Here is a 21,622-nt window from a genome sequence, read left to right on the forward strand (position 1 = left end):
TAAGAAAGTATGGTCTTTTACAATTTTTTTCAACTTAGTCTGGTGATCGATCACCTAGCCAATTTCTAGGTCAACCAATATCTAATGCAAGCTTCTCTCTTATAGCCCTAACACTGTGTGCCTTTACTGTTGTCCTTGTTTTCGGGTTCAATGCATGTTAAAATCAGGAAGAAGAGCAAGCCGAGACGACATATGGCTGCACCATCCTTTAGAATACATGATGTGGATTATGAAGGTCATCACCGACTATGAGGAAGCTCCAAGAATTCTCTAGAAAATTAGTGATGATTCCTTGCTAATCAATTCCTTAATCCTTGAGCATTCCTAGAAGAATCTAGAAGAAACCAATTGCTTGACAATTGCCCACTGCCATACTAGAAGAATCAAGAAGGAGCAGCAAGTGACTCTCATCATTAATGCAGTGGAAAAATCTAGAATGCATCCCTGCTTAGAAGATGCTAGAAGAATCTAATTACTATCACCACTGTCATTTATGGGTGTCTCTAGAATTTGGATTAGCTTCACCATGGTCATACTAGAACCATCCATTAGCACCTGTAAATAAAAGGAAGCTGTGTGCATCATGGATGTATGAATGATGAGAGAAAGTGTGTAAAGATAAGTGAGAGTAATTAGTACTCCGTTGAGTATTATTAGTGGTGTGTTTGTCTTAAATTGTGTAAGTAAATTTATATCAATAAAATCATTTTCTTTTGGGATTTAAACTCAACAATTTGGTATTAGAGCTCAGCAGATTAAACCAAGTTCTCTCTTTACTGTCGTAATTTTACTGCACAGAGTGAAATTTCTGATTAGCGTCAATGATTTCAAAGATGTAGAATCTGTCCTTTGAGCAATGGTACAAAGGATTTTTTATTATTATTTATTTATTTATTTATTATTTTTTTTTGAGAAAGCATGTGAAAGAACGAAAAATATACAGCAATGTATGAAATTTTTTATTAGGATAATGATTGCAAAGATGTTTAGTTCTTTATAATCACTTCTACTTCTGATAAAGTAGCTCTGCGGAATCCGCCTTTCAAGCAATGATACAAGGGATTTTTTCCGAGTAAGCATGTGAAATAACAAAAAATTTACGGCATTGTATAAAATTTCTGATTAGCATAAATGATTTCAAGATGTCTTTGATCTTCATAATCACTTCTACTTCTAAAGTAGTTGGAATCCACAATTTGTGCCATGTTATTAAGGAAAAAAATTTCAAAGAAGAACGAAATCGGGTGGTTGTGATCGTTTATCTAGGTATATAGTACTAATATGCGTAGGGATGCATAATTCGAATGAGATTCTCATGACACAAAAGTATAATGTTCTTGTTTATTGTATTGTTTATGTTCTTTATTTCACATTCAGTTGAAACTAATCCAGCTCCTAAATGAGAACTTAGTGAACAGGGCAATATTACAGACGTTGATGGCTATGATAGTTCTCAATTCTGCACTAGTTCAATTTTATTTTCTTGTGCGTGTTTAAAAAAAATAAAAATAAATAAATAAATACTATGGCAAGGGAATTGTCAATCTGAATTAATTTTGTAAGTTTTATTACTAAGTAAAAGCTTGACTCGCCACATATAATCCACCTTCTGGATTGATGCATGGGATAGAAGACACATTGTGCGTGTTGTGTGTTGATTGATTTTTGCTCGATCACAACTTGATAAACGCTCCTGAATGAAAGAAGTGGCAATCCCAACCTGAAAAAATGTCAAATGGTCGAAGTATTGTTTATATAAGTCATTATGTCATTTACGTTCAAGACGATGTACGTAATACAATAATCAGAACAATATGTCACGATTTGATGAGGTGAGCTAACCCCAAAACCCGTCCTCAATCTGAAACACAAGATGCAAATCACTTGCATGTAGACAAAATTACTAATAATTGTTGGTTAGCGATACGATAGTGATTTCATTATGGGAGCTGGTTATGCTTGAAGCTATCACATCAATCACTAGGAGAGGGATGTTGAAGATAAGACTAGTGATTGGAGTGAAGTCAAACAATGTAATTGTACTAGAAAGTGAGATTTAATCACCTCATTTTCATAAAAAAATAATGATCTTCGAGTCAATATCACTACTATAGTGAAAGAATCAACCCCAACCCTAATATGTCAATTATCTTATGGTTGAAGTATTGTTCATGTCAAAGAATCTCTCAATTATCATTCTTACATGGAGGCCAAGTACCTGATAAAGATTCAGATGTTGGCGACAGTCCATTTCAAGCAAATGGAGGCCAAGTAGTTCAATCACGTGTTCCCGTTAATTCTAAACCCTTTGAAGCAATTCCAAAAGTGGCGGCACGGGTACTGAACAGCCAGGAATGAGACTTTGCTATCTCGTGATACAAAGAAAAAAAGAAAACTAGGAGGTAATGTTACATGGTCCGAGTGCCATAATCTAGACCCTTTTTCTTTCACTCTTGGTTGAATGACTCTGAACCATCATAATTGGCTCTCATGAATACCCCTGGACTCCCAAGTATAAAAAATGTTGAGTCCTCCGAAAAATACCTTGAGGATATGCAAAAAGTGGCCACATTATTAATTATATCTTTCATGGGTCCCACAACTTTTCAACCACACATTTTAAAAAATTCTATCATAATTTACTAAAAAATCTAATTTTAATCCACACCAAATATCCTATTAATAATTTTCTTCTTTAAATAGAGTGCTTTGAGTAATCCTAAGGAACTTCATGAGCTTGTTTGTCATGGTGTATAGAATAACGACTTAATAAGTTCAATAATCATTCAAAATACTTTTAAAGTTTAGTGGTGATGTGGTCACCTTTTGCATATCCTCGAGGTATTCTTCTCGATGACTCACATGTGCCTGCTCATCACACATGTTGGTCATGGAGTCCTCAGGATGAAATCCCCGAGGACTAGTACCACGCCTCCACGAGATTTGATTGGCAAGGTCCTCGAGATAAGTCTTCGAGAAGGTCCTCTTGACACCCAGGCACGCAAATGCTCGAGTACTTTCCTTCACATAATTTCAGACACCTTCTTGCTTACACCCAAAAGAAGTCCCACTCATTAAGGACTCTAATCTTACTCAAACACCTCAACCTAAGACTCCTACATCTAGGAGGACCCTATCTCAACTATATTACCTAAATTATGATTGAACTTGTAATTGTAGTACGAATCAAATACCCCTCCCAGGTAGGACTCTTTGAAATAAGGATATCCAAATGATTGAGTCATACCGGAAGTGCACTATTTAATCCTACTAGGAGAGTACTACCCACCTCTATAAATACAAAGATTTGGATTATTATTGAGGTACGCTTTACATACAATTTCATTATATATTCTCTCATATAAATTCCCTATCTGACTTAAGTATCAGAGGAGCGACGAGAACACACATCGTTACCTTTGTTTCAAGTACCAAAAGACTTTGTTCGTACTCTTTCTCAGTCCTCATCCTCGAAAAATCAATAGGTATGATTTTTGGTAGCATCAAGTGGCTTATGGGATAACTATTTAATAAATTCAATGATCATCTTAAAGTTTAATGGAGTTTGGGAGATTTGCTTAATGGGCCTAGTCAATGAAGTTTCTTGGTAAAATAGCCTACACTCAATAATGTTTGGTAAAATAGCATTTACTCTATTTTATCATGAGTTAAAGTCTTAAATACCCTTCTTGTGAAATGTCTAAAATGCCCAATTTGAAATCAAAATTTACCAAATTCTTTAAACATAGATCCTATTTCATTCTCACTTTTCATACCCAATTTAAAATCAACGGCAAAACGACGTGCTGCCTTTTTAAATGATTCAATGTCATTTTAACTAATTCGTGTTCATTTTACTTTATTCACTCTTATCCACATGAAAATTAAATAAAAAATGTTTTAACTATATTTGGAGTGAAGTTAAGGTTCGTGACCCAAACGGCATGTTGTTGTTATAAAATGCTCAATAACGTTTTAACTAATTTTCGTTTTCGTTTCACTTGCTCTCTCGTTTTCGCATTAAAATTAACATAGACAAGTTTTAACAATATTTAGAGTGAAATCAAGATCTCATAATGTCTTGCTATCATTTTAAGATCAGGTGTTGTTTCAACTAATTCCATATACGTTTCATTTTATTTTCACCCATATTTACATGAAAATGAACGAATGCATTTTTCATTACATTTAGACACCAGTGTCAATACAAAGTTCCTGCAATAATGATGAACAAAATTGTTTTATGAGTAAATTACACTAGACTTAATGAGACTTCAATAAATCAAAATGACATGCTATCATTTTAAATTCCTGAGTGCCATTTTAACTATTTTTGCGTTCATTTCACTTTATGTTCATTCATATTCATATGAAAACGAACAAATGCAAGTTTTCATTACATTTAGATACCAAAGTCGCTACAAAAGTTAACGAGATAGTAACCAACAATATTGTTTCGTAAGTAAACTACACTAAATTTCACTATAAACGTATACAATTAGTTTGAATTCAATGATACTCCAACTGTGAGATAAGATACTCAACAAATTAGTATGTTTAACTTGTACAAGTGTCTAAGATGTTATGAATGTAAGATTTTATTACATTTGGATATTGCGATCAATACAAACTTCACTATAAACGAAGGTGAGTAACTTAAAGTCTATTAAATTTCAATTATGAGATAAGGCACTCAACAAATTATCTTGTTTAGCTTGTATAAGTCTTCTAAGATGTTGTGAAATATGATCGAATAGTTTTGGAGTGAAATCGAGACCTGGAGACCTAGAACGACGTATTAGTTTAGGAGTGAAATTGATACACCGTGACCCAAAATGACATCTAGTCATTTTAAAAGTATGGTTGACGTTTCTATTCATTTAGTATTTATTTCGGTTCATTCACGCTTACAACCATGCGAAAGTTTAGGGATAAAAGTTCTACTACATTTCAATGTTGCGATCGACACATTTGTTCAAACTATAATGAGTCACATCATACATTCGATTGGAAACTACGCTACATTTAACTACAAAGGAAAATGTAACAAGTATGGTATATAAAACATAGCTTGTACAATCATTCAACTCGTACGTCTTATCTATGATGTTCCAAACATTGTTTTTACTAGTTTCGGAGCGAAATTGATATCCCATGACTCAAAACAGTATTTGACCTTTTTAAACGTATAGCTGACATTTCTACTCATTTAGAGTTCATTTCGATTCATTCACACCTGTAACCATGTGAAAGTTTAGAGATGAAAGTTTTAACTACATTTTGACATTGTGGTCGACACATTTGTGCAAATTATAGCGAGTTACTCCATAATTCGGTAAGCAACTACACTATACTTGACAACAAAGAAAAATCTAAGTAACAATTTTGGTATCCAAAATAGAGCATGTGTAATCTTTCAATGTGTACAAGACATGTATGATGTTTCAATGTATATTTTACTAGTTTCAAAGTGAAATCGATAATCCATGACCCCAAACCGCATTTGGTTATTTTAAACGTATGACTGACATTTCTATTCAGTTAGTGTTCGTTTTAGTTCATTCACACTTGTAACCACGTGAAACTATCAGGATGAAGTTTTAACTACATTTCGACATTGTGGTCGACATATTTGTTGAAACTATAGTGAGCCACTCCATAATCCGCTAGAAAGCTACACTTCACTTCACAAAAAAGAAAAACGTAAGTAACAAGTATGACATTCAAAGCATAGCATGTGTAATCGTTTAGTGTGTACGAGTCATGTGTGATGTTTCAAAGCATGTTTTACTAGTTTTGAAGTGAAACCAATACCCCATGACCCAAAGCGACATATGATCGTTTTAAACGAAGAGTTACTGTTTAGGTTTTAGGGTATCAAATTTATGTTTTAGGATATAGGGTTTACAAAATAGAAAAACATGTAATTATTCAAAATGTACAAATTCATATATGATATTCGAAACACTATTTTATTAGTTTTGGAGTAAAATCAATACCCCGTGATGCAAAATGGCATCTGATCATTTTAAATAGAGGGTTTTTGTTTAGGGTACAGAGTTTAAAAAACAGAAAAACATGTAATTGTTCAAAATGTACAAGTCTTATATGATATTCAAAACATATTTTACTAGTTTTGGAGTAAATTTGAGACCCCTTGATCCAAAATGACATGCTATCATTTTACACGTAAGGGTGCCATTTAGGGGATAGAGTATACAAAAACATAGCACGTATAATCGTTCAATATGATCAAGTGAAGTTGAGATCCTATTACCCAAAACCACATATTGTCATTCCAATACTTGTTTCTTAGTGAGATCGAGGCCTCATGACACAAAACAACGTGTTGTCATTTTAAATGTATAACTATCGTTTTCCAGATTGGTTAAATTTGCGTAGTTAATAATACAATTTGTTTTTCCATTACATAAATATACAAGCTATCATAAAACTACAACTATGTTTCAACCCTGACTACTTCAATGTTTGAATAAAACATTCATATAATGAAAAAAATTGCAAAATTTTATAGTTGCACTAGTCAACGTCCTTTACAAAATCAGCATTCATACACTTGTTTTCCAACTAAATCATACAAAAAAATTCCCATCTAGACAAAATTAGCATCTAAGTCATTTATCCTCCGATCACAAAAAATTGAAAAAAATACAAAGAAAACAATTATGTTAATTTCGGAGTGAAATCGAGAATGTAGCCCAAAATGGCATGTACTACTTATCTATGAACATCATCTAACATCTCCCAAACGTAGTCAAGTTTTTTTAAGGGAACACTTCTGTGAAGGTTTCATTTTAATTCTATCTTCAATGATAATCACATACTTAAATGGGCGTTCCATTTTTACAATAAAAATCATAAAACGATTATGTTAATTAATGGGTAATTAGCACAAAACATCCCTACCTTTCGTTGTTTTTGTGGAAACTGTCCCTACCTTTCATTTTTTGGTGGAATACACCCTTACCTTTACATTTTTTTGCGTAAAACGTCCTTCTGTCAACTCTCCGTTAAAATGCTCCGTTAAATTAAAAAGGTAATTAGCACAAAAGGTCCCTACCTTTCAAAGTTATTGTGAAAAACGTCCCTACCTTTTATTTTTTAGCATAATTAGCAGAAAAGGTCCCTACCTTTCAATATTATTGTGCAAAACGTCCTTACCTTTATTTTTTAGCATTTACACCCCTACCTTTCACCTTTCATTGCAAAAAAGGTCATTCTCATCTATTTTTTCAATAAAATGACGATTTTACCCTCCTATTCAAATAAAACAAAAAGAAAAGATGAATTACCAACTGCAACCATAATCCTTAAATTTTTAAAAAATTACAAAAAATCATAAATTCTCAACCACCACCATTTTCACAACCTATCAAGCTACCAACTATAAATCCACATAATACCAATTTTCCGCCACCATGCCCACCGGACTCCACCGTAAATGTTGTTGTTTCGGACAGATTGGTGACCAATACTATGGAGGAGGATATTGGGAGAGTGAGGCGACGCTGGTGGTGGTGGAGTCCTATGTGTTGTGGTCGAAAAGTGGTGCTATATGGATTTATAGGTGGTGGCTTGGTGGGGTTGTGAAAGTGGCGATAGTGGAGAATTTAGGATTTATCTATAATGTTTTGAAAGATTTAGAACTATGATTGCAATTAATTAATTATTTTTTTCTTTTCTTTTTGTTTTATTTCAATAGGAGGGTAAAATCGTTATTTTATTGAAAAAAATGGATGAAAAGGACCTTTTGCGCAATGAAATGTGAAATGTAGGGATAAAAATGCTAAAAATGAAAGGTAGGGACGTTTTGCACAATAATATTGGAAGGTAGGGACCTTTTCTGCTAATTATGCTAAAAATAAAAGGTAGGGACGTTTTGCACAATAACTTTGAAAGGTAGGGACCTTTTATGCTAATTACCTTTTTGATTTAACGGAGCATTTTAACTGAGAGTTGACAGAAGGACGTTTTGCGCAAAAAAATGTAAAGGTAAGGGTGTAATCCACCAAAAAATGAAAGGTAGGGACGTTTTCCACAAAAACATCGAAAGGTAGGAATGTTTTGTGCTAATTACCCTTAATTAATCAATGAACAAATGTGAAAAATTTACAGTCATGTTAAGTGATTCTTAGTACAATTCATTTTCAAAAATAGATAAACGACAAAGTGACATTTTCGTAATTTCATAAACGACGGGGTGCTATTTCTAGAACTGATAGAAAGAGGTCTACTTAATCTCGTTAACTATCACAAGTTAAATAAATTTGCAAAACTTTGCTTATACAACTTTAGTTTTATCCAAAACCAGAATCTTTACATGCCTAATTCCCAATTAAAAGAGGCATATTGGCAGCATAATTTCACATTTCTCTCCATGTAAGAAGAAAACAAGACACTAAGTTGTTGCACTAGCATAGCAGGTCCTTATACTTTGTAATTTATAATTTGTAGCATAATACCAACCAAATACTGCCTAAAAAGCAAGTCAAACACAAAACGAGCATAATTTATGATTTCAAGCATAATTGACATAATCTCGAGCAATCGTTGGCAATACACAAAACGCCACTTGAAACAATGTCTGAGCATTATCTCCTTATATTTCATTCTATATAACTGTACGTTTTATGATATGAATGCTTGCCAATACGTTGAGTGTGTCTACTAGATTCAACTTCCTATATCCCATATTTATGACTTGTGCATCCAGATTTTTTTCCTCAAAAGAAAAAAAGTGAATGGACTGTAGTCACCCATTTCTCTAATGTTTGTTCCACCTTTTTTTTTTCAGTTGCTAGTATGCTACAAATGGGTAGCATAATTCTCTTTCGTTCCATAAAAACAAAGAATTCAGTCATAATGCCGAGCAAAGCTCAGGTACTTTAAACTTAGATACACAAAAGTTGTTCTTTGTGCTAAAATTGTTATACTTGTTCGAAAATACTCACTTCTCAAACAATTAAATACATAACGTACTAGCATTCAAATTAGTAGTAGAGCAATGACGAAAGTAGAGATAATTTTACTTGACATTGTTCCGAACAGGTAACGAAGATGCATCACCAGGATCGATTGATGACATCTCAAGCATAGCTCAATCGTGGTCATGAACAAATACTGATCTGTACTTGCATCCTCCCATACCCCTGCTAGACGAAATCTCATTATCATCCGAACTTTCTATTTCTTCTCCATTACTATTATTACTCGCCATTGCATTGATTCTAATCAATCAATCAATTGGATCTAAGTGTATACATGTGATGCGAGGGTTAAGAAGAAGAGAGAATTTAGATCCAATCGATCTCTAACTATTCAAATGGGAAGATTGAATACCGTTCTAGAGAGGAGATGAATATGGTAAAGGGAAATGAAAAGGGAAAAATATGTTTTGATAGAATGAGGGTAATTTAGGTAGTTTGCTTTTTTTCCTAGTCAAAGGCTAAATTTGCAAAGTGTATTATAAGATAGGCCACGTGACCAAATTTCCAAAGTTTAATCAATAATTAAAAATATTGTGTAAAATTAAATGTCTGTTTAGAATTTTAAACCCAACAAACCCTGCCTTCATTTCTTATGACTCTCCCTTGATGATAGATTTCCTCGTTACGATTACTTCTATTTGCCTTCTAACTGTCGAAAACAAAAGAATGACATATTTTTTCTCCAAAAAATAAGAATTTCGTAATCAACTTCGAATAAAAAAATACATACACGGTCACCTTGCCTATCATCTTCTTTTTTTTTTTTTTTTTTTTTTTTTTTTATCTCCATTAATTAATTAATTAGTGCTTAGGTTTTGATGTTGGTAGGTAATGAGTTAGTTGACAAAAAAATGGATTTCATCTAATAATTAATTGTACTTTCCACGTAACATATATAAACATGATTTTGCCTTTCCATTGAATTTTCGTGAAGATAATATAAAACTTTTCTATTTATAATTTCCTTGCTCCTCTAGCAAATTAAATTTAAGGTAAAGAAGTTAGACTCGAAACTATGACAAGAGACACTTTCAATTTGCGTGAACATCACGATTGCAGGTACTAACCATGCGGTCAGACATTCAAGTATCCAAATGACTTTGCATGTACACGACAATATCAATGTGAATTATGTCAAGTACTGTGTATAGAAATAATCGTCAATGCCAAGTTAACACAAACCATAAGCCGTCTTTTGTCAAATTTTGAAACAACACAGTTGCTAAATATTTTTCACTTTCAATTTTCATTTTTGAAGTGATCAATCAACATTGACATTTTTTTAATAAATAGGACTCAAATGTTACATAAATTAAAAACTAGGACCTATTTGTTAAAATAAGAAAATTTAAATCCGAGCCCAGAATGTCCGGTTGTCCACGACACAACAAAGATACTTCTAGTTTCAGTTCTTCTTACATGTATGATATTCAACACCCGTGAAAGAAGATAAGGTTTTTCCTTTAAACCTCTTCCAAAACACACACTGGACTTGATCAGTCACTGCAATTTCATATCAGGAAAAATCCCACCAAATCATCCATGAATTTTATAAAAGAGCAAGAAAATAATACTGTTACTGATACGCAAGATCGCATTTGCGATTTCTGCGGAGAAACCAAGGCCCTTTTGTACTGCAGAGCCGATTCTGCTAAGCTCTGTCTGGGTTGCGACAGGGAAGTACACTCGACAAACCAGTTGTTCAAGAAACACATACGTTGCCTCCTTTGCGACAAATGCGATTCTTCGCCTGTTTCTATTTATTGTTGTACTGAATCATTAGTGCTTTGTCAGAACTGTGATTGGGAGAAGCATGATAATTTTAGGTTAATCCATGATCGTCGCCCAATTGAGGGGTTTGATGGGTGCCCATCAGTGAGTGAGTTGATGAGTATATTGGGATTTGAAGATTTGGGGAAGAAAAAAATGTTGGGTGATGGGGATATTGAAGGTGGGAATGAAGGGCTATTTTCGGAATTGATTTGGGAGACTCCTTCTATTGTGAGTCTTGATGATTTGATTGTTTCGACTGATAATTGTGTCGATGCTGGGCATAGTTTTCAGGCTATGGGTGTTCCTCCTTTACCTAAGGTTTGTTCGTTTTGTTTGTAGATGTTCTTGATTATGAAGGTTGGGTTTTTAATTTTTGTTATTTGATACTATGAATGGTCAGGATTTTGTGGTTTCACCAGTTCTTTTGTTTGATTATTCGAGCTTAACAGGCGTTTGCCAGGTTTTAAAATGTCTGTGCGCGTTTATAAGCAGCATTTTTTACGGCTTTCCTTAGCATCATTTGGGGACATATTGTCAAGAACTGCTATTAAAATTGCATCTTTTGATATTTGTTACTTTGTATTAAAAAAATTTCTTTTCATATCAGATCATTTTGTCGAAATGGGAGCAGCCAAAATCGATCGAACAGCATAATATATAAATAAGTCAGGATGTTAAACTATGTTATTATGGGCTATGTTCTTTTTGTATTCGAGAGGGATTCTTATTTGTAATTATTTTGCTTGAGTTGATTAGCTTTCGGGTCCTTGGAGTTCTTCTCTTTGAGCTCGGTGCTGTGTTTTGCATTGCACCGGAATAGCATTACAATTCGACAGAGTAATAAGGGATATATGCAGATAAAGATTTGCTGCATCCTGAACTGGCTGTTTTATCTGGATATGTTCCCTTCATATGTTTGCGACTAAATGAAATTGCGTGCTTAATGCTGAAATTGCGTGCTTAATGATCTTGAGCCTTTCATGGATTTTGACCTTCTTCATGATATTGTTATTGTATCAGAATCGAAATGCTGTGTGTGGAAAGCACAGACAAGAAATCCTTTGCCAACTTCGTGAAATGGCAAAAAATGAACCAAACTTTGATGATCTCACGGAAGACTTCAAACCCAATTTTACACTGGAATCACAAGTGCCTGGTGGAAAATTTCAGTTAAAGGATAGCTGTCCAGGCCTTGAACGCTATGTGGAGCCAGCATTAGGTCCTTATCACGAGGTAAATCATCCAGAACACATGATCGATAAATGGTTATTGTTCCCCCTTTAACTCCTATTTTCATTTTTCTATTGTCATCAATACATGTTAGTTAGAGCATGTTTGGGAAATGCGTGAAAGCAGTAATATATAGTGGAACGTATGTGCAGGAAAATGCATTTCTGTTGTGCGGTAATAGTGGTAGCTACATTGACACAAACCATTTAGTACCTGATAAGGATTCAGATGTTGGTGACAGTCCATTTCAAGCAAATGGAGGCCAGGAAGGTCAATCACATGTTCCTGTTAATTCTAAACCCTTTGAAGCAATTCCTAAAGTGGCAGCACGGGAACTGAACAGCCAGGAACGAGACTTTGCTCTCTCACGATACAAAGAAAAAAAGAAAACTAGGAGGTAATGTTACATGGTCCGAGTGTCATAATCTAGACCGTCTTTCTTTCACTCTTCGTTGAATGACTCTGAACCATCATAATTGGCTCTCATGAATACCCCTTGACTGATATCTTTCTCATGCCCAAGTATAAAAAATGTTGACATTTGGCCATTACTTGGCTCCAGTTTCACTACCTCTGTGCGAATGTTCTTTCATTTTCTAAATATTACACTTGATATACTCAACGGTGTCCTGATTATTTTCAAATCATTCCTTTTTCAATTTATTTTCTCCACACTATGCCCTTAGAAATATTTCAAGTTCTCATCCTCATTGCCTTGACACACATGTAAGGTCTCTCATTTTTTCTATTTGATTTTGGCTAGTCTATAAACTTCACTACTGCCTTCCTTTCTAAGTTTTTTTATAACTTTACATATGTTTTGAATTCAACTCTTTTATAACCTTTTTATGCTTCCTTGTTTTCTTTTGTACTTTCCACGGTTTTTCATCCCAATTTTCTTGAGGAAATAATAGCATTTAGGTTTCCTGAAGACTGCCTCCATCATAATCCAAAAATATTATTGGAAATCACATTTATGCAATTAATATTTTTTATTGAACTTATTGTTACATTTACAGGAACGAGAGAGAAAATTATCTGTGGATAATGTTTTCAGGAAGATTTTGTTGTTCTGTATTTTTTGTCGGTTGGAATTGTGTGCAATGGTTTAAACTATGACATTTTGTTTCTGAAAGAACAGGTTTGATAAGCACATCAGGTATGAGTCAAGGAAAGTACGGGCAGAGAGTCGAACAAGAATTAAAGGACGTTTTGCCAAGATCGATCGCTGAGACACTGCTACACAATGGGACAAAAAGTCTTGCAGAAAGTAGGATAAGAACTATAGGACGAGACTCTTATTAGATTTTTACTAGTTTATGTTGTGCATTCAAAAATTATTATATATTCACCCCCTTTGCAGGTAGTACACTTGCTATAGTTTGTATATTCCTAGGTTAAAATTGATTTATAGACTTCTAGTTCATGTTATGAAATGTAGCGATGTATCTTCTTCAGATGGTACAATGAATTCTGTGTGTAAACTATAGCTTCTAAATATGAATAATGAAATGTGATGCTTAAGTTTTGTTTATGAAGATCATGTTTTTCCTTATATTTTCAATCCAAGCGTAAGTGTTGGATGATCGTATAATTGGTCTAAAGGAAATGTGAGGATCCATATAGCATGATAAACTGCATCCCCAGGATGTTTTATACAGTAATATTGAATCATCCACCTTACCAAATTTTTCGTGTAACAGTATTGACATGATACTGTGTTCAATAAGAATTTAGTTTCTTTTTTTCTTTAATATTATTTAAGTAACACGTACGTCTAACATATATTGATATAAGTTAGATCATGTGGATCTCTTGTGGATATTGAAATTAGAAATAATCACGAGCAAAAGGAAGACGAGCGATCCAAGCATGGACAAGACGATAGAAATTTCGCTCTGAATACAATATTTCTTAAAAATGTGGCATACTTTGTTCCATTGCACGTGCGAGTTCCCGATAAGGGCTATGACTTCGACAGTCGCTCCGTTGGCCGAGAAGAGCACCGCCACCATGGTTAAGTCAATTGTATATAGAACCATTGCAGTATTGCCATTTTTGTTGCACAGAGAGTACAAGCAAGCTATGCAATTTGACACCACAAAGTCCCTGACATTGAGTTGTAATTTGTAACAACTCAGAATTGAAATCAACATGTGGTCCAGTGTGTCAACAATTTAATACATACCAATGGGTTAATTAATGCAATTAATCGAGTAATTGTGGTGTCAAGTTGGGTCGATCCAATAAATATTTGTTAGTCGACGTCAAGAATAGGACTTTTTTTGGTCGACTAAAGGTTCAATAGATTTATTCTCACAATCAAGTGATTTGATCAATTGATTCGAAATCATCTCCACTTCATTCAAATTTATCTCGTCTCCTTCACGATTGATTGTTGGAAGAGTTTTGTAACTTTTGTACTAGCAAGTCAAACTCCTTGAACCCATCGCCTTTGAACCGTCAGTTGCTCCGCCATTGCTCGCCGTCAGCTGGTGTCTCTCCATGAAGTGATCAGGGAACGCTGATCTACTTGGAGAAATTAAAGTGCTTATATATATACACGCAAGCATACATAGTACTTAAAATGGCAAATTTGTTGACTGCATTAAAGGCCAATAAACCAACCAATTTATTGGCTATGGCTCAAAGAATTAATATAAGTTATTGTTTTTGTTTTTAATTGGGATTATTACTTTTTTTTTCGTTTCTTTTAATGAATTAATAGTAGAATAATTATTGTTGTTTTCAATTTATTGGTTTCTGGTTGTTGGGAATTTTTTTTTTAGGGAAATGGTGGTTGAACAAGGAAAGTATGGACAGACTGAGTTGACAGCATTGATTGAATTATTATTTTTTTCAAACTGTCCATTCATGTTTCGACACGTGTCCTCTCGTTTTTAACCCTGTTTTTGTAATCTCTCTCTCTCTCTCTCTTTCTAATACTTGCTCTATGAAGTCACAATCAAAACCTTAATATAATGTGGCTACCTACTCATAATCTATAAATATTATATAGGAACGTATACGCAATAAGATAGTATCTCATATGATCTACTAAGTACCTCTCGGCACATATGTCGAGCAAACCATAGAAGTTGATATCGAGATTCAATTTGGCAACTCATAAACCGTCCACCACGTAAAGCTCGGTAGCCTACTAACTAAGGAAGCTCCATATTCTATTTAAGCTGACAAGGCTTGAGTGGAATATTGAGATCATCAAATCAAGGAGCTTTTTTTCGATAGTGAACAAGCCTCTAGCCCCAATGGGAGTAGTGACTAGCTTTATAGGTCGTTGACGAATAAGTCAGTTTTGGGAACTGAAGACAGTTTTGGATATATTGTCATCTCGTACGTGAGTCTATATCTTCTCTTACGAACATATAAGAATGTGATGGGGACTTAAAAAGTGACGCGACATAACAATTGATTATAACTCATTTGACGTGATATCCCATTTCCTCCTAATTTTGTAATGAAATTTCTCCCTTCAAGTCATTACGAAGCAAATATACAAAAACACACTCTATTTTACCATATTTCTTTACACTTCTAATTGATCATCAAAATGGAATCAGTCATTACCCTCGCGAATGTGGTGGAGGAGTTCACTTACCGTACCGAGTATTGTTTTGCAGATAATCGAAAAGCGAATATCTTCAATTGATCGAAAAGTCCAACCAAATTTTGAGGTCAACAAACACTTTTAGCCCCCGTTTGAAAGATATGCAAAACCTTAAAAAATGTTTTCTGAAAAAAATAATTTTGAATAAAAACAACATTTAACAGCCACAACTACCCATGGAAGTGGGCAATAAAATAAAACGTACGATGAAAATTCCACCTCCTAAGTCCTATCTATAGGTATGGCTATAGAAAATGCTTCGAAATCAATATACGCAAGTACCGACACTATGAAAATTTGTCTCGCGAAAAGGCTATATCTAATATCGGCCATTTGATTTGTAAGATACACTAAGCACGAGACTTTGAAGGAGCTATCATAATATCATATGCGACATCATCACGTTATTAAAAAACTTTAATACAAAATTTTTATAGTTGAAATTTCAGAAACTTTACAGACTTTGAACATATATGTAGCTTCATACCCATATTGTCCCATTTCTTAAACTTATAGTTCTGCCTAGATGTAAGAAGGGGAAGGAGATCTATGTATTTTATTGTGAAAGTTAGATAACCGCAATGAACGGTATAAAAATTGAGTGTACGATATCAATAAACAAATAATATAGAAAAATAGAGTATTATTTTCATGAGGACTATTCATTCTATCTGATTACCGGTTTAACTAAGCATGGGCTCTCTATTGAAGGTAAATAAAAGTGCTAACACATAAATTAACTAAGAAAACAACTAAAAAAATGCAAAAATTAATAATTGGAGTTTTTACTTATGGGTGAAAAGAACTAGAGTTCTTGATTTCATCTTAGTTATCTCCCTTAATTTTCATCATCAAGTTCCAACAATAATCAAACACATGCATTCGATCAATTTCATTTAATACCGCAACAATATCATAAGCTTATCTTAGTAGCTAATTACTTAAAAACAGTGCTAAAAAAAATTAAAGAGCTGAAAGAAGAAATTAAGGTTCCAACTAGATTACATCATCCGCCTCAGTGTTGAGTGTTTTAGCTTTCTGCTGATTATCGTTTACTTATGGCAGGCAAAAGAAGCAACGAGGCAGTCCACGTGAACAGCAAGCAGAGCCATATTAATAGCACCAAGAAGTTGCAACTCATTTAAAAACATAAAAAATATGTCCAAAAAAATCTGCCTGGTTTTCCATAAACTTGACAGAAAATACAGTGTGTAGAAAATAGTAGACAATGTACTTAGTGTTCGATGGCAAAGAATTGAAGCCTCAGAATTGGAACAAAGTTCAAGTTTGAATGAAATTGTGCGAATTTCAATGTTCTAAACATGACGTGATCAAATTATGGCATTAAGTTTGTTAACATAGCACCTGATTTCATTCACAAGCAGTTCTGGAGTCAAAGCTGCTGAGACAAATGGCAAATGCCTGGAAAGCAGAGATTGGGTACTGATAGTCCATTGTGAACACATCCTTTGCCACTTTTCCGAATTGGAGAATAACATCCTCGTGCTCTTGTCCACCGGCTCCATTCTCAACAAAAGCAACCAGCTGAAAGTTCTTCACAGAAGCAACTGTTACACGTCCATTGAAGTTGAGACACCAGCACTGGAGTTGTTCGTTCCATCTGGGAGACTTGTTTTTCAAACTTAGCATCTCGACTTCAAATGTTGATAATGGTCCAGATTGAAAACTATCTACGGAAGTTGATTTTGATCTGAAAAATGGAATGGAAAGAAAGGAATCTCGGTTGCCAAGCGGGAAATCACTTCGTACAGGAACCATACCTCCGGGTTCAATCGCAGAACTCGGTATAGAATCCATGACGCACTGCATTCGCCTTGGACCCCTATACCCACATTATATATTTACGTTCGTGAGGAAGAGTAACTAAAACAAGGACCTCATCCGAGTTTAACACAGACAAATGTTGAAAAATATGTTTGGCAAATAATTCACTTTCTTATAAGCTTTAGGACCCACAAATTGTATGGACCACACATAACTATGGTTTCCTCAGCTCATAAGCCAAGTAAATTGGGCTATAAGAGAGTGAATTATTTGTCAAACATGGTGCTTGTTTGGGAAAACTTATATCACCTTATAATTTAAAGGTCAAAATCAAACTATATTTTTAACTACAAATTTCACCCACAGCTACTACCAATTTATCCACTACTCATTTCTATCACATAATAACTTCAACAGTTTATAAACAAACCCAAATAAGCCAATGCTAAATAGTATATTCGCAAGATAATCCCTCACCTTGAACCCAAGATGTTCACCTCATATGAAATGTGGGCCACAGGATAGTTGCCAGAAGGGACCATGCGAGAGACTAGTTTCATTCCAGCTAACTTTGTGGAATGAGATTTCGTAACTTTGGCACCGGCATTTGGGGGCTGTACATCATAGATTGTGAACTTGGTCCGCAAAAAATTAGATCTGTGATTAAGGATCCCTAGGAAATTTCAATCTGAAATTTGAGGTTTAGAAAGCATTAAAGTCACATGCAATCAAAATTTACCTTAACTTTCCGACATAGAATGTGCTGTCTTTTGATGCATCATCAGCAATTAGAGATATTATGTACTCTGTATATGCTGTGCATCTAAATCTTTGAGCAGAAAGAAGGAACTTCCCATCATCATTAGAAGCTGTCAAAAAATTAAGTTCTTGTTACATTTGAAAATCAGATGAGGAAACAATGGTGCATGACTTAATTAATAGCTATTAAATTTCATGCATCCAAATATGCACAAATTTAGTTGTGAAATAAATAGAATCCATTGAAATAGATGAATAATCTTCACCTTGATTCAAATTGAGGTAAAGGTGATATGTCTGCGTATCACGATTCCTTTTGATGAAACATTGAATTAGGGTGTTTCTTGGACCAGGCTACAGAAAAACAATCAAAAATGTTTTGGTATAATATAAAAATAAGGAAAGAAAAAGACAAACAAAAAATGCATCCGTTCTAAAGGAATACAAATTGTTAAACCCAAACCATTCAAAAATTTAGTGTACAATATGAAACGTGTTCAAATGGAATCTGACAACCCCAAAGCAAGTTTACACTGCAACAACTTGTTGCTGGCTTGGTTTATAAGGCAATAGTGTTGAACAGAAACCTCAAAAGCATATTGCTTAACACAGTCTGTATATCATCTGATTCCGGTGAAAGTGAATTCAACTTCAAATATACAGCAAGTGAGTTCATGAACTCCTCTCATATCTTCACCACAATGGATGACCCGAAAAATGACAAGTGGAGATATACCGTCATATGCTAAAGACAGAAATTAAATGTATTGATAGGAGAAGATTAGATAACCTCATTTAGAATAAATTAAAAATGCATTTAAGAGAGATTTGTGGGCTTCACTACATATTGATATGGCTTCGAGTGGAATTTACTAGCGAATTTGAATTTGATGGATGATTTTTCTTTTTTCGTCAAGTAGCAAGGAACATTTTTACAATGTTAACCTTGAAATTTCTTCCTTCCATATTCCTGTTCACAAAAATTGCTTTGGAAAGGACCATTATACTCCTCATAAGTACAAATATATGAGAAAAATTTTGCAAGAAACCATGGTTACCGAACCCCACAATTGGTTGCTAACTTGATATCATTGGACTGTGATCTGTACACACATGATTTTGTTGATGGATATTGGCAAATAAAAGTGTCACAGTGAATATATATTTGGGCAGAGTAACAACGTTTGGATGGTTTTGAATGGTCGAGACAAGAGTTCGACTTTTTTTCCTTAAAACGATAATACCCCGCACTGGTACTGACGGTATTACAGCACTCGTCTCCCAAAATACAACGACCTCGTCTTGTAATAGTAGTACTCCACATTACAAGATCCGACGAACCCCTAAAGTTTAGATCTCTCCACACAAACTGGATAACTAAAATGCATGGAAAATAATTTTCGAGGACTGAATTATAAAAATAGAAATGATGCAGGGACAATGGGATAACATAAAATATATTATTATTATTATTAAATAATAATATAATTCAAATGTTATTTTACCAAAAAATATATATCAGCACGACCCACGACTCGGCCGAGCCGGACGGCTGCAGCGACGGCGCGCGTGGGCTTTGGCTTAACCTACTAGTATGCAGGTTCTCTCCCCCTCAAAGACTATTGGTACCCCTTGAAGCCCAAACCCAAGTCTCAAACTTGAGTTATATAAGGTGGTTTATATTCTTCTAATTTTTCTATGTGAGATTGTTATTTTCCAATTTTCCACCTATTTTATTTCAATAGCAAGTGGGCATCTTTTGGCCTTAATTTCTCATTCACCCTAAATTGGTTTTGAGAAAATAAATATGTCATATTAATCTACTCATGGAGTAGAACACATTTGGCCAAAGAAATCTTATATCGGATTAACGGGACCCACTAAATTATTTGTTCAAAAGTTGGTCAAACCAACTAATTAAAACCCAATTTTTCCAACAGATTTTGCTAGTAATGGACCATTATTCTTATTAGTCCCAACCATAATTACCAAACACGCTACAAAATTACGAACATCTGTACCTAGAGTTGCATCAAAGCATGTAATTTATACGGCTCATTAAAATCATTAATACAATGAAGCAAAATAAAATTCTTAATGGTACTGAACCTGCTTCAGGGCAATGGGGAATGTCAACTTGCCGGAGACTTCTAGGCTTCTTGTTATTTCCTTCATGATTTCTCTCCAAATCCTACAAACACCCGCACAAGCAACCACATTCTTTCTCTGGGGCCAATTACAACCGGATTCCTCAACCCGCGTCAATATACCCCTCAAGAGCTCCAAAGGCAAATTGGCCAAACAATTCAGTTTCAAACTATCCTTGGCAGTAATTGAACCATCAAGAACCATCGGCGGTAACCCATCATAAAACTTCAATTCAGACCTAGTCCACGACAGACTCCCAATCCCCATATCGTGAATTATACTCCTGAATAACATAATTAAAAAGAAAACTATATGAAATTCAAACACATTTTCTAATATATATTAAACTCAATTATGATAAATCAACAAAACCCCCAAAAGGTAAACCCTAAAGATTAATTTTTTTTAATTGAAATCTCCAATAACTATGTGGAATCCAAACAAATAATTTCTATAGAGATTAAATTAAATTATGGTTAATCAGTAAAACCCACTAAAGATAAAACTTAAATGTCCAATCTTTCATTGAAATCTAACTAACTCATCTAACCACAATAAAAACCATCTTCCAAAAATATTACTTTATCATTCAGGAGAATGCTGCGGCACATACCGGAAAACAAGCTGAGAAGCAGTACAAGAACAGATGCTTGCAAGCTGTATTCCTTTGACAAAAAATGTATATTCAAAACATCAATCTACTGTTCATATTCTAAAAGAACATTGAAGATCATTTTTATATGGATTGCAAAACAAAAAACAAAAACAAAAACAAACAAATTAAAGTTACGTGCCTGGCTATGTAACAGAAGATTATAACCGAAGAAGTAACATGCCGAGACAAGTGTTATCCATCTGCTAGAACTCAGTTTGGAACTATCATGGCTGTTTTCGAGTTAATTGTTCCATTGGTTATTCATCTATTTGATTGGCCAACAAAATTTAAAATGTCGAGTTTTGATCACTGAATTTAGGTCATGTCTTCAATTACTCACTGAAATTTAAAATGTCGAGTTTTGACCAATGAACTTTGAAAAATATTGTGTTTTGATCATTGACTTTAGGTTCATGTCTTAGATTGCTCATTGAAATTTAAAATGTCGAGTTTTGATCACTGAACTTTGAAAAATATTGTACATTACTCACTGTAAAACTTGATATTTTTCAAAATTCAATAGTTATGCCAATAACTAACGTATGACATATTTCAAATTTCAGTAGCCAAAACTTGACATTTTAAATTTTAATGAGCAATCTAAGATATAGATCTAAATTCAGTGAGCAATCGAAA

The 21,622-nt window shown here is 34.1% G+C and overlaps 2 protein-coding genes across 7 annotated transcripts; one reads left to right on the forward strand and one right to left on the reverse strand.

Annotated features, from left to right (window-relative positions):
• The first annotated feature begins 10,397 nt into the window (after positions 1 to 10,397).
• LOC111384586 (zinc finger protein CONSTANS-LIKE 13-like) lies at positions 10,398 to 13,549 on the forward strand. 2 transcript variants are annotated; one of them, XM_023008887.1, is made up of 4 exons: positions 10,399 to 11,099; positions 11,802 to 12,014; positions 12,164 to 12,408; positions 13,153 to 13,549. In XM_023008887.1, exons 1-4 carry the CDS (start codon positions 10,551 to 10,553, stop codon positions 13,241 to 13,243), a joined length of 1,098 nt encoding a protein of 365 aa, XP_022864655.1. In that variant the 5' UTR covers positions 10,399 to 10,550; the 3' UTR covers positions 13,244 to 13,549. The 2 variants fall into 2 exon arrangements, with proteins under 2 accessions (XP_022864656.1, XP_022864655.1); XM_023008888.1 differs by lacking the exon at positions 13,153 to 13,549 and having other exon boundaries at positions 10,398 to 11,099; positions 12,164 to 12,412.
• Positions 13,550 to 16,756: 3,207 nt separating this feature from the next.
• On the reverse strand, positions 16,757 to 21,231 carry LOC111384587 (tubby-like F-box protein 3). Of its 5 annotated transcripts, none has more exons than XM_023008892.1 (7): positions 21,126 to 21,231; positions 20,945 to 20,988; positions 20,293 to 20,614; positions 18,450 to 18,537; positions 18,164 to 18,293; positions 17,902 to 18,081; positions 16,757 to 17,482 (listed from the first exon to the last, which is right to left on the reverse strand). In XM_023008892.1, the coding sequence occupies exons 3-7, from the start codon at positions 20,596 to 20,598 to the stop codon at positions 17,011 to 17,013; spliced, it is 1,176 nt and encodes a 391-aa protein (XP_022864660.1). In that variant the 5' UTR covers positions 20,599 to 20,614; positions 20,945 to 20,988; positions 21,126 to 21,231; the 3' UTR covers positions 16,757 to 17,010. The 5 variants fall into 5 exon arrangements, with proteins under 5 accessions (XP_022864660.1, XP_022864661.1, XP_022864658.1 ...); XM_023008893.1 differs by having other exon boundaries at positions 20,945 to 20,996; XM_023008890.1 differs by lacking the exon at positions 21,126 to 21,231 and having other exon boundaries at positions 20,913 to 21,105.
• Positions 21,232 to 21,622: the final 391 nt, after the last annotated feature.

Source organism: Olea europaea, unplaced genomic scaffold (genome assembly GCF_002742605.1).
Source record: "Olea europaea var. sylvestris unplaced genomic scaffold, O_europaea_v1 scaffold2944, whole genome shotgun sequence".
Classification (NCBI taxonomy): domain Eukaryota; kingdom Viridiplantae; phylum Streptophyta; class Magnoliopsida; order Lamiales; family Oleaceae; genus Olea; species Olea europaea.